The 11,455-nt window shown below is 32.0% G+C and overlaps 2 protein-coding genes and 1 non-coding gene across 5 annotated transcripts; 1 reads left to right on the top strand and 2 right to left on the bottom strand.

Annotated features, from left to right (window-relative positions):
* Positions 1-1,230: 1,230 nt before the first annotated feature.
* LOC109817198 (Glycosyl hydrolase family 10 protein) lies at positions 1,231-4,308 on the top strand. Of its 3 annotated transcripts, XM_020382413.3 has the most exons (9): positions 1,231-1,307; positions 1,407-1,544; positions 1,663-1,697; positions 1,784-1,943; positions 2,264-2,436; positions 2,524-2,625; positions 2,841-2,987; positions 3,074-3,712; positions 3,905-4,308. In XM_020382413.3, exons 2-9 carry the CDS (start codon positions 1,469-1,471, stop codon positions 4,238-4,240), a joined length of 1,668 nt encoding a protein of 555 aa, XP_020238002.2. In that variant the 5' UTR covers positions 1,231-1,307; positions 1,407-1,468; the 3' UTR covers positions 4,241-4,308. The 3 variants fall into 3 exon arrangements, with proteins under 3 accessions (XP_020238002.2, XP_082929989.1, XP_020238003.1); XM_083073863.1 differs by having other exon boundaries at positions 1,297-1,544; XM_020382414.3 differs by lacking the exons at positions 1,231-1,307; positions 1,407-1,544; positions 1,663-1,697; positions 1,784-1,943; positions 2,264-2,436 and having other exon boundaries at positions 2,577-2,718.
* TRNAE-CUC (transfer RNA glutamic acid (anticodon CUC)) lies at positions 2,075-2,147 on the bottom strand. The gene has a single exon. It is a non-coding gene; the product is annotated as a tRNA-Glu (tRNA).
* Positions 4,309-9,530: 5,222 nt separating the features above from the next.
* Positions 9,531-11,215, bottom strand: LOC109817206 (thaumatin-like protein 1). The gene is made up of 2 exons (XM_020382423.3): positions 10,195-11,215; positions 9,531-9,917 (listed from the first exon to the last, which is right to left on the bottom strand). Exons 1-2 carry the CDS (start codon positions 10,671-10,673, stop codon positions 9,680-9,682), a joined length of 717 nt encoding a protein of 238 aa, XP_020238012.1. The 5' UTR covers positions 10,674-11,215; the 3' UTR covers positions 9,531-9,679.
* Between the last annotated feature and the right edge of the window lie 240 nt (positions 11,216-11,455).

Below are 11,455 nucleotides of genomic sequence, written 5' to 3' on the forward strand. Positions count from 1 at the left end.
GATTAAACAGTGTAGATTCTATATATGCAGTTAATACTTCTTCCATTCCATACATATTTATATATATATATATATATATATATATATATATATATATATATATATATATATATATATATGAGTTAATCATTTATACATTATTAATATAAATTGATATTTAATAAGATCTTTTAAAATTATTTATTTTATTATTATTTCATTAAATAAGTAAATAACATAATACAATTAAAAAATCTTATTGATTGTTTGTATAAAAAAAGTTTTACACTGGTGTCATATAAGTAATTAACTATATATATATATGGGTTGGTTTCTGCTACAAAGCACGGATACAATTTCAACGTATCTCCAATTTGAGTAAGAATCATATTATACTTACATATTTTTCTCATTATTCAAAATCAGATCAATAATCAATCAGATTCAACAATAACATTGTAAAAGCTCTGATTTATCAACGAAATCAAAGAGCGAAGGATCGCATTTACTTCCCCCTCAGTGGCAATCAGCATAGCCTGGTTAAAATCAGATTTTGCAATCCGAAAAAGACACTATCATCTCTCAATCACATTCCATAACCTGCTACTACTTCTAGAATGTTAAGAGTTCTTTTCGTACCGAAACATTTTTTAACAGTAATTTTCCATCCGTTAATCAATTCATCACATAATGTTATTGTCTTTTTGCACTTGAACAGCTGTCCAAGACCCAAACATGAAAGGGCGTGATTTTTGGGCTCTTATGGGATGTTTCACATGAGTTTTGAACCATCCATAATTCACTTATTTGAATTTATTACTAAATTATTTAAATATTTATTTAATCTTATCACAATTTTATATTATGACATCACGGGAAGGATGATGTGATCCAAGACCAACTTGTACGATTCTCACACTTTTGCCTGTGCAAATACATAACGGATGATAATAATAAAAAATATTCAAAACTTAGGTTTCTAGTTTTTTCTACCTTTTTTTTAAGTAGGAGAGTGAATATGAGGCGAGGATCCGCAAAGTGAAGGCAGAAAACAAGAGTTTAAATGGCTGGTACAAATCCGTTACCATCATTAATTAACGTTGCAAATAATCAACCACTGATAAATTGGTAATTAATGATGCAACAGGGGCCTGAACAGTAAAATTAAAATGTGCCAACTGCAAACCATTGGAGTGCATACAATTGTCACTCAATTAATAGTCACATAAATTTATTAGTACTCTTATTTTTCACGTAGCATGTGAAGGCATAACACGGGTCGTTTAACAGCTCCTGTTCCCTTGTGAATTGTGACATCATCTCCCAAAGTACAATTCCTTGTCTTCTCTCCTTCCTTCCGCTCTCGTGTTTTCTGGGACACAGTACTAACACGGGCATTTATTTATGTTTAACAATTCCTTTCACAGTTTATAACCCCTTTGTTTCTCGTCACAAGGAGAGTGACCTGTTCCAATTCCTAAGTCCAAGGATGCAAGATATCTCCTTCTATGGCCTTATACTTTTCTTCTTTCTAATAGGGGCTTCTTTGGTTTCTCCTTTATATGGTTCTTGTTCCTACTCCTTTTTTTTTTTTTTTTTTTTTTTTCTGTTTAGTACTTTGAGTGGCAAATTTTAATTAGTGTAAGATTCTTAATATTCATTATGTTGGTTTCTCTGTTGCAGATGGGCCCTTGTATGACTCCACTGCCTACACTGAGGTAAGTAATTAAATTAAAAACATATTTCAACATTGACATGGGATGGGAGTATCACTTTATGGGCCTTTAATTTATGTACATGACAGTGCAAAGAGAAGCCAGAGGAGCCACTTTATGGCGGAGGAGTTTTCAAGAGTGAGAATCGTGGTGTTGAAGACAGCACTGCCTCCTATGTTGTCAACAATACCTATGTCACTTCACTCGTTCTGTGTAATCTCACTCACGGCTCCATTTACTCTTATTCCGGTTAGTTATCTTCTCTACAAACTTTTTTTTTTTTTTTTTAATGTTACTTCAACATTTTCTTCTTAATAAATGGGAAAAAGAAATGTGCTAGCTTTATTTGCAATTTGGTAAAAGATTAAAAAAAAAAAAAATTCCGTTGCCGGGACTTGAACCCGGGTCTCTCGGGTGAGAGCCGAGTATCCTAACCAACTAGACTACAACGGATTGTTGGTATTGGACTGAAATGAACATATATAACTTGATATTACAATCAAATCTAAATTAAGGTGGCCTATTGTACGATTGTTAGATATGATGTGAGCGCCTGATTTATATTACAGTATGGGTGAGAATTAAAGATTCAAGTGCAGCTGTGATAAGGGCCAGACTTGAAACAGAGAAAGAGACACATGACTGCATTGGGACAGTTTCAGCCAAACGTGGATGCTGGTCATTTCTGAAGGGTGGATTTGTTTTGGATTCGCCTTCAAACTTATCTAATATCTTCTTCCAGGTGGCTTGCTTTTCATTGTTATTTATTTAGTAATTGGCTTCAAGATATTTGGTTCGTTTCTTTTTAATTTTGGTGATTTATATGTAGAGCGCGGATGGTAAAGATATCGATATAGATGTTGCTAGCGCGTCACTCCAGCCATTTACTAAGCAGCAATGGAGAATCAATCAACAGTATATAATCAATACTGTGAGTCACACTTCATATTATTTGACCAAAACAAGGGAATGCTTTGTTGTTTTATCTACCATGATCATGTAACCAAACAAACTAATGATGTTGGTAAGACTAAACAAGTTTTTTTTTTTTTTTTTTTTTTTAAAAAAAAAAGGGATGTACGTGCTAATGCTACAGAGCAGAGTTTGAAGAAGATTTTAACTTTGTTTCCACTTGCATTTTGACAGCATAGAAAGCGTGCCGTCACTATTCATGTGTCAGATAGTAATGGAAAGAGATTGCAAGGAGCTTCTATCTGTGTAGAGCAAATCGCAAAAGACTTCCCTATTGGATCTGCAATAGCAAAAACCATTATTGGCAACTTGCTCTATCAGGTTTGTATATTTTCTATACCCCACCAACATATTTCACGGCATAGAAAGTAACACAACATGCTTCATTATTCCCTTGGTCCATTCAGAATTGGTTTGTGAAGCGGTTCAATGCAGCAGTATTTGAAAATGAGCTCAAATGGTACGCTACAGAACCTGATGAAGGCAAGGTCAATTACACCATTTCAGACCGGATGCTGCAATTTGTTAGAACAAACAATATCGTAGCCAGAGGTCACAATATATTCTGGGAAGACCCTAAATACACTCCTGCATGGGTTCTTAACCTTACTGGCATGCAGCTCCAATCTGCTGTTAATTCTCGAATACACAGTCTCATGAGCCAATACAAGGATGAGTTCATACACTGGGACGTCAGCAATGAAATGCTTCATTTTGATTTCTATGAGCAAAGGCTTGGACCAGATGCCACATTTCATTTCTTTGAGACAGCACATGAATCAGATCCATTGGCAACACTATTTATGAATGACTATAATGTTGTGGAAACGTGCAGCGATGCAAATTCCACTGTGGACGCCTATATATCACGTGTAAGAGAATTGCAACGAAATGGAATCTTTATGGATGGAATTGGCTTGGAGGGTCACTTCACAATACCCAATCCTCCTCTTATCAGAGCTATCCTAGACAAGTTGGCAACACTTGGCCTTCCTATTTGGCTTACTGAAGTTGATATAAGCAAGACACTTGATAGAGATGCACAGGTGAGCTAGATCTAGTCAAATTCTAGAAAAAATGAAGAAATAAAATATACTTTACACAATTAAAAACTCGTTAATATGTCTGTTGACTTTTAACATCATATTTAGAATGATTTCTTATTGATTTTTAGCATAAATTTTTGCATGCCTATTGGATTGCAATTTGCTTAATTGAATCTCTTTTTTTGTATGTAGGCAAATTATTTGGAAGAAGTGTTGAGGGAAGGTTTCTCTCATCCTTATGTGAATGGGATAATGCTATGGACTGCTTTTCATCCAAATGGGTGTTACCAAATGTGCCTCACAGACAATAATTTTAAGAACCTCCCAGCAGGTGATATAGTGGACAAACTTCTTGAGGAGTGGCAATCTGGTCGTGTAGAGGGAGTCACTGATGGGCACGGTTCCTATAGCTTTTACGGCTTCTTAGGAGAGTATAGAATTAGTGTTAACTATGAAAACAGGACCATAAAGTCAACATTCTCCCTCTCTCGGGGTGAAGAAACTAGACATGTCACTATTACAATATGACACTTAAATACCAGAAACTTTAGTTTCAAATACAAATGCTACAATAATCAAAGTCGTAGATGGCTAAATGCACGGAATTCTTAGATACTAGTTATCAAGCTGCTTTACTTTACTTGAATTTAGTTTCAAATTCAAATGCTATAATCACTGTCTAGATGACTAAATACCGTGTACCGGATAAGTGTTGAGGTCGAGATCTTGTCGGTATTCCACTCTGGGGGACATGATTGCAGTTTTGCTCATCTTGATCGACAAACACTGTTCTCGTAGGCTAAGGAGTTTCCGATCCAATCGGACACTTCGCTCTATTAAGTCTAACAGAAAATAATGTTTAACTATTACACGACAATAAAAGGTGTTGAATGCACTTAAATAACAAGATCTTTAATGATAATATTCTCTTATTATATATATTTATATCTTTCTTTCAGAAGATACTTAACATTACACACAATACTTGAATACTTTGACTACTCGTTAATTTTGATATCAAAAGTCTCTTTTGCATGTATAACTATCGTTTATAATTCTAATGATTGAGAATTGAAGACTTTAGTTGAAGACTTTCTACCAGCAATTCACAACAAGTACAAAACAAAATAACGTAAAATCTACAAATTTAATATTAAGCATTTTCATATTAACTTTAAGTCAATTTATAAGTTGAGTTTTTTAGTTAACTTTAACTAAAATACAAATTTCATATTAATTAAAACCATATAATGCTTAAACCAAGATATTATCCTATCAACATTTAATTCCATATACCTTTGTTGATTTTTAATAAAGGAAAATGGATAGAAAGATAAGGATTGGAGCATGAATTTATTGTCAAACATGTTGTATTTTTTTTTAGTGATATTTTAAAAAGATTAATATGTTTATTTAATTATAGTTTTAAATATATTTTAAATTTATTTTATTTTATTAAATAAATATATTCCTTAAATTTAGTCTTATTGACTTAGTTTTTTAAGTTAAGTCTCGTCTTATCTACTGACTTAGTCTTCAAAAATTGATTATATTTTTATTTTATGATTTGACTAAAGGTAGGTTTGAAAAACAGTTTCTCTTCATTATAAATATAACATTTTCACGGTGTTAAGTCTCTCCTACACATCTTTTTTTTTTTAATTACTTCATAGATATTATTCTCATTTAAAAACTTATTAATTTTGTTATTTCAATTATTATTTGGAAGGATATGTTATATCCTTAAAGGCTTGCACATTATAAATAAGTCTTTAAAAATAATGTTATCACATGTCTTAAATTATTTTAATTTTGTGATTATATTCTTTTTAAATTAGAAAGAAGATTCCTGTTCGTGATTGATTGTGGAGATGGACAATAATGTACAATAATTTTAAGAACTTAATCATTGTCCATGAAAATCAGAGTTTCATGGTGGATATTACGATACAGTGAAGCTAGCCTCCTTGCAAAATCCTAACCCCTCTTCAATTCTCTCTCCCACACCCGCCACATCACTCACACCTAATGCCTACACACCCACGTCCACGACCTTGAAACCCAAACAATGGCAATGATGCAAAGGTGTGTACGTAGGAGAACATGTTGTACGTGGGATGGTTAGCGGAGGAGATCCTTCATGCGACGTTCATTCTGTTCAGCGACATCAAGGACGTGACGATGTCGCCTCCTATTGTCATCAGAAATGATGGCATAGTGAGGTTTCAATATGATAAAGAAAATGAAAATGAAATGCATTTTTTCCGTGGGTCACCGATATGAAATGGCTTTGCTGCCTTATAGATCATTGTGAAATATTTATAATTTTCTTTGTGCTATGGTTATTGGAAAAAATATACTGACCACGAGACAAGTCATTATCATTATTGGTAATAAAAATGTTGAAGAGTGTATGAGCTTGCTGTTCAAGGGGTTACACACATGTGGTTGCATTAGTACATATTTCCTATAAACACTTATGGAGATTCAGAGGCACTGTGCAACAGTGATATCTCCTTTCAATGGTGGAAAAGCTTTGATGGAAATATAGGATTATTTGTCAAAATTTATTTTTTGTGTGCGCATCAGGTTGAGGTATGTATTATATGCCTATTTTTTTTTATTTTGTCTTTGGAGACTAAATCAATTCATGAAAATGAAAAAAGATGCAATTAAGAGGTGATAGCGATAATTATGAGGCAGCATTTATGAGGTATTATTTAGAGAATGATGTAGGGAATTAATATTTGAGAAATCTCTTTATAGTGAGAAAAATTATTTATTAGTATATTATATTATTGTCATTAATTTTCATGAATGAGATGAGACTTATTTTAAAATCTCTAAATTAATATAATTATTTATGATAGTTTTAGTGTGCATTACTTTATGTGATGATGAGCATTTTTGCGATATATTTTGAGATATCGATTTTAAGGTTTTCTCATATATATATATATATGTGTGTGTGTGATCATATACTTGTTTTGGTAACTAAAATATATTTTATTTGCATTTGAGGCAACGCATTATTACATATAAGTTTCATCTATATGACATTATATGAGAAAGAAGCTTAATGTTATGTAGAAATAGTTAGTGTTGATCAAGTACATTAATTGATTAAATGCTTCAATTATATATAATGAATGGTGATAGCTTGGTTTTAGTGATGTGAATAATTACTTGATAGAATAATTAACATATAGTGTCCACATGTTTAAGTACTTGATCATGTAGATTTTATTTTTAAGGTGTGTATGTGGTGGTGTCAAGAATGAAAATTTATTGGTTAGTTTATGAATTTATTTTTTGATTTCTAAGATTGTTAGAAAAGTTATTGATCTTCCTAAGTGTATTTTTTATGTGCCCGATTAATTTAAATAAGTTATTAATCTTTAAGGATTTTAATTATGAAAGCTATTGTGAGATTTAAGAAGCAACAGTATTAACTTTATAGTGATAAAGTTTTATTTATTTATTATTTTTAATATAAAGTGAATGGAAAGTAAGTGGTGTTGGGAAAGCTTGGCATTTGATAAAAATTTTAATGATTTTCATGTCCTTTATAAGTGGTGTATGATTTGTGATATACACTTGATGAAATCACCTATATGAGTATTAAGTGGAGCTACTCGTATAAGATCTTGGCGAGATCTTTAGAACACTAATGAATACCGAGCACACCTATGGCCTATTAGCGCACAACAACAATAACAATAAGGATTGTGGGAGTGTAATGTGATTAGTAGACCTTTAACATATGTCAAGTGTGTTTAGTTCATATAGCTTGTTACACCAACCACCTTAAGTGTTAAGTTTTATCGGTCTAGGTTTGGTTCATATAACTTGCTATAATAGGTCCAATGCATTACATCCAAGAGAATAAGAACCCAAAAAATTCTTTGTTTTCTCTTAAATCCTTTTGAAATACGTGGGAGATTGTTATATTTTTTAGTGACATTCCAAAAATATTAATATGTTTATTTAATTATAGTTTCAAAAATATTTTAAATTAATTTTATTTTATTAAATAAATATATTTCTTAGATTTAGTTGACTTGGTTTTTTAGACTAAGTCTTATCTTATATTTTGACTTAATCTTTAAAAGTTGAGTACATTTTATCTTATGATCACTTAGTCAAAGGTGAGTTTGACAAATATTTTCTCTTCATTATAAATATAACATCATTAAGGTTTTGAGCCTCTCCTATACATCTTTTTTTTATCACTTTATAGATTTCATAGATTATTTTCACTTAAAAATTTGTTAGTTCTGTTATCCCAATATTTATTATTGGAAAGAACCTGTTATATTATGGGAGACTTGCATATCATGCAAATAAGTTCTTAATGACAATACTATCACATATTTTAGGTTATTTTTGACTTTGTGATTATATAAATTTTAGATAAAAAGAGAATTCTTCTTCGTAATCGATCGTGAAGATGTGCACTTGCCAAATTTTGCAACAATGATAATTTACCAATATCATATTATTGGATATATAATAACAACACTCTTGGATATATAATAATAACACTCTTAATAAATCTGTGCCTTCTATTATAAATGTTTGTGTCATAGTTTGTCTTGACATAAAAATATCACTATACAAAATATTAATCATTATAGAGTGGAAATCTTTATCTTCTTATCCTCGGCATATCTATCCTTTGCGCCTCTCTATATGTATTTTTTTGTGTGTAATTGTCTATTTTAAGATCATATTGGAACCTAGGATATGTCCATAGGAAAACCTAGATTATTAACATGTTTGGCAGGAATATACTTATCATCATATTTGAGACCATCTAACTTGGTTAAGTCATATTAATTGTAGTTAACAGTAGAATCAAAGTAGAATAACTTACTTCAAATGAGAAAGTGCATTCCTCATTGTTATATCTCATAGCATATTTACTGAGATTAAAGATAAATATAAATAGGTAGATATCCTAGCTATTTAATTATTTTTTGTCTTTATATTTATATTTATCCTAAAGGGTCGCAATTATATGTAGTGCATTTTTTAAGACAAAACGTGCATATACCATTAGAACATGTTTAAGAAAGTGAGTTATCTACTGGATATGTTAGATTTACTCGGTGTGCAAATTGTAATATCTCATTCTCACGTCTCAATTTCTCTAATATTTTCCACCCACAAGTTCTACTATTATCACACCAAAAGGTGATTCAAATTTCTTATTCAGCAGCAGACAAAAACAAAAGGCAAAAGTCAAGAAAACTACTTGTCTTACCCGCAAAGTGCACCATGTCTCAGACACGAAATAATACTCTTTGTAGAGGATTCATAACCAGCTTCCTTTTCAAACCTCTCTCCCTCTTCTCTCTAGAAACCAAAATAAAGCCACAGGCCAGCACATACATCTATACGTGTGAAATCAACCAAGCCAGCCCAAAATTGATTAAATGTGTTTGCTACTTTGCTTTTATAAAGTATTGTATAAAGTATAACCCTCACATATAGAACTTGGATAGGAGCAGGACATCCAGCAATCTATCAAGGGATCTGGAGTTATTATACTCATTTCTTATTTAATAAATCTAACACATAATTTTATATATTCCAATGAATTAAAATCCGTTAAAAAAAATATTAGTATATTACTAACACTCGTTTTAAGAATTGAAGAATTTAGAACCAGTCTTGCTAAAGAATAGGGTGATATAATTACATAATTAAGAAAATAAAAGTTATATTTTCTTTTCTCAACATGGTGATATTATTATATTTATTAGCATACAAGGATTTAAATCTCAAGCTTAACATATAAATATAAATATAAACGTTATCCTCAGAAACCTGATTTTTTTTAATCTAAAAGTGGTTTTCAATCGGGAAGAACATGTGGCAAAGCCGAAATTGATGAACCTATTAATTAACCCGCAAAAATCCACTACCCATGCATGTACAACACAATATTCTAGGAAGCACAAGCTACGAGTATGAGAAGAAGAAGAGAAGAAGCAAAGAGGTAAAAGAGAAAGAGAGCTTGTGAGATCCTCCCATAGCCAAACCAGCTAAGTATGACCCATCTGCTAGCACAGCCTCTCCGGACCCTTGTGATGAACCATAACCATAACCATCAATGGAATACTCCCCCGTCGCTCCTGAATCTGATCCTTGTTGTGACGCTGTTGACGTCATTGGACTGCTATCTCTTGAAGATTTCTGACTGCACAAGCACAACCCCACACATTTCGACAATCTTTAATTTCTCAATCCGTAAAGTAAAGCATTTGTCAGATTCTGACTTCTTTGTGACGATATTCGCAACAGACAAGTAATTCATTAAAATTTACATACTTTAACATTACATACGCTACATTAATAGAAAAAGAAAAAATAAATTTATTTTTACAGTAATTGTAGGTTAAAAAAGTGAAAGTAAATATTGATGCATCCTGGAATAGTAATTTAGATATTTAATGAAAAGATAAAGTTAGTGTTACCTGGGAGAGGATGGACAGAAGGTGAGTGTGTAATCTGCAGCAGCACAAGTAAACGTACTTGAAGCATCGTCATAAGCGTAGCTATACGATGTGGGGCAAGCAGCGTTGAACATTTCAGAGTACACAGAAGGTCTACACGTGGCCGGCGAACCATACTCTCCGCTGCAGCAGTATTCAGGGCTGCCAAAGGCCTCGCACGCGCTCTTGCACGCGCTTCCGTCGCCGCTCTTCAGCTCCTTCGGACATTGCAAGCTGAGATCCGAAGTGCAACCGGTGGAAGGGCACAGAGCCGACCCGCCACTCCCTTCCACGATCATGGGGAGATTATAGCCATCCACCAGACTCACGTCGTAGAAATCTTGGCCAACGGTGCCCAGTGTGAACTCGGCGAGAAGAGTTTTGTTGTTTTGTTTTGTACCTGCGGTAGTAAAGAGTAGCAGGACACAGCAAAGGCAAAGAATGTTAATGAAGGGATCCATAGATGGGTGCAGGCAGCAATGATGAACGTAGGAAAGGATTTGGTAATGCCAAATGGAAAAGAGTAGCTAGTGAGTAGTTACGACGAAAAGTCTATTCAAGGAAAAGCGAAAAGAGGCGATTCAATTAGCAAGTAGCCTGGAGCCAAATCCCTATAGTTAATTAATTATATGTTCATGTTCTTCATTAAAAGGTAATCACAACAACCCATGTTTTGAAACTCAAATTTCATCGCAATTAATAATGATGCTCCTTTATCATTCGATTACACAAGTAAGGAGTAGTAAATTAAAGAAATTTTGATCGTTATACGTAGTATAGTAGTAGTTACTACGTTGATTTCTTTTTGTTCACAGTTTTTTTTTCCATGTTACTAATGCAAATTATTTATTAATTTTATAAATGACTAATTTTGTAAATTTAATTATCTATTTTTAATCAAGTCTTTTCTTTTTATGTTTACAGTGGATGGATCTTTGTTTTTTCTTTTAAAATTAAAATTGAAACCTAACATTAAAAATTTGAATAAGTGTTATTTTCCCATGTCAAAGAAAAAACATTGCATAAGTGAAGGATAAAAAAAATTAAAAGAAAAAAAAATACGAACACGAGTATTCTTATTGTTTTTAAGAACTTTTTATTTGACATGAGAATTTTAAAGAACTCTTTTAATTTCTTATTTAATTTTATTTTTATTTATCATAATTATTTATGAATTAAAGTTTAATATAAATTATTTATTATAAATCTAAAATATAACTTATATGATTAAAAATATTTATTT

Source organism: Cajanus cajan, chromosome 4 (assembly GCF_000230855.2).
Source record: "Cajanus cajan strain Asha chromosome 4, NIPB_CcT2T_4, whole genome shotgun sequence".
NCBI lineage: Eukaryota > Viridiplantae > Streptophyta > Magnoliopsida > Fabales > Fabaceae > Cajanus > Cajanus cajan.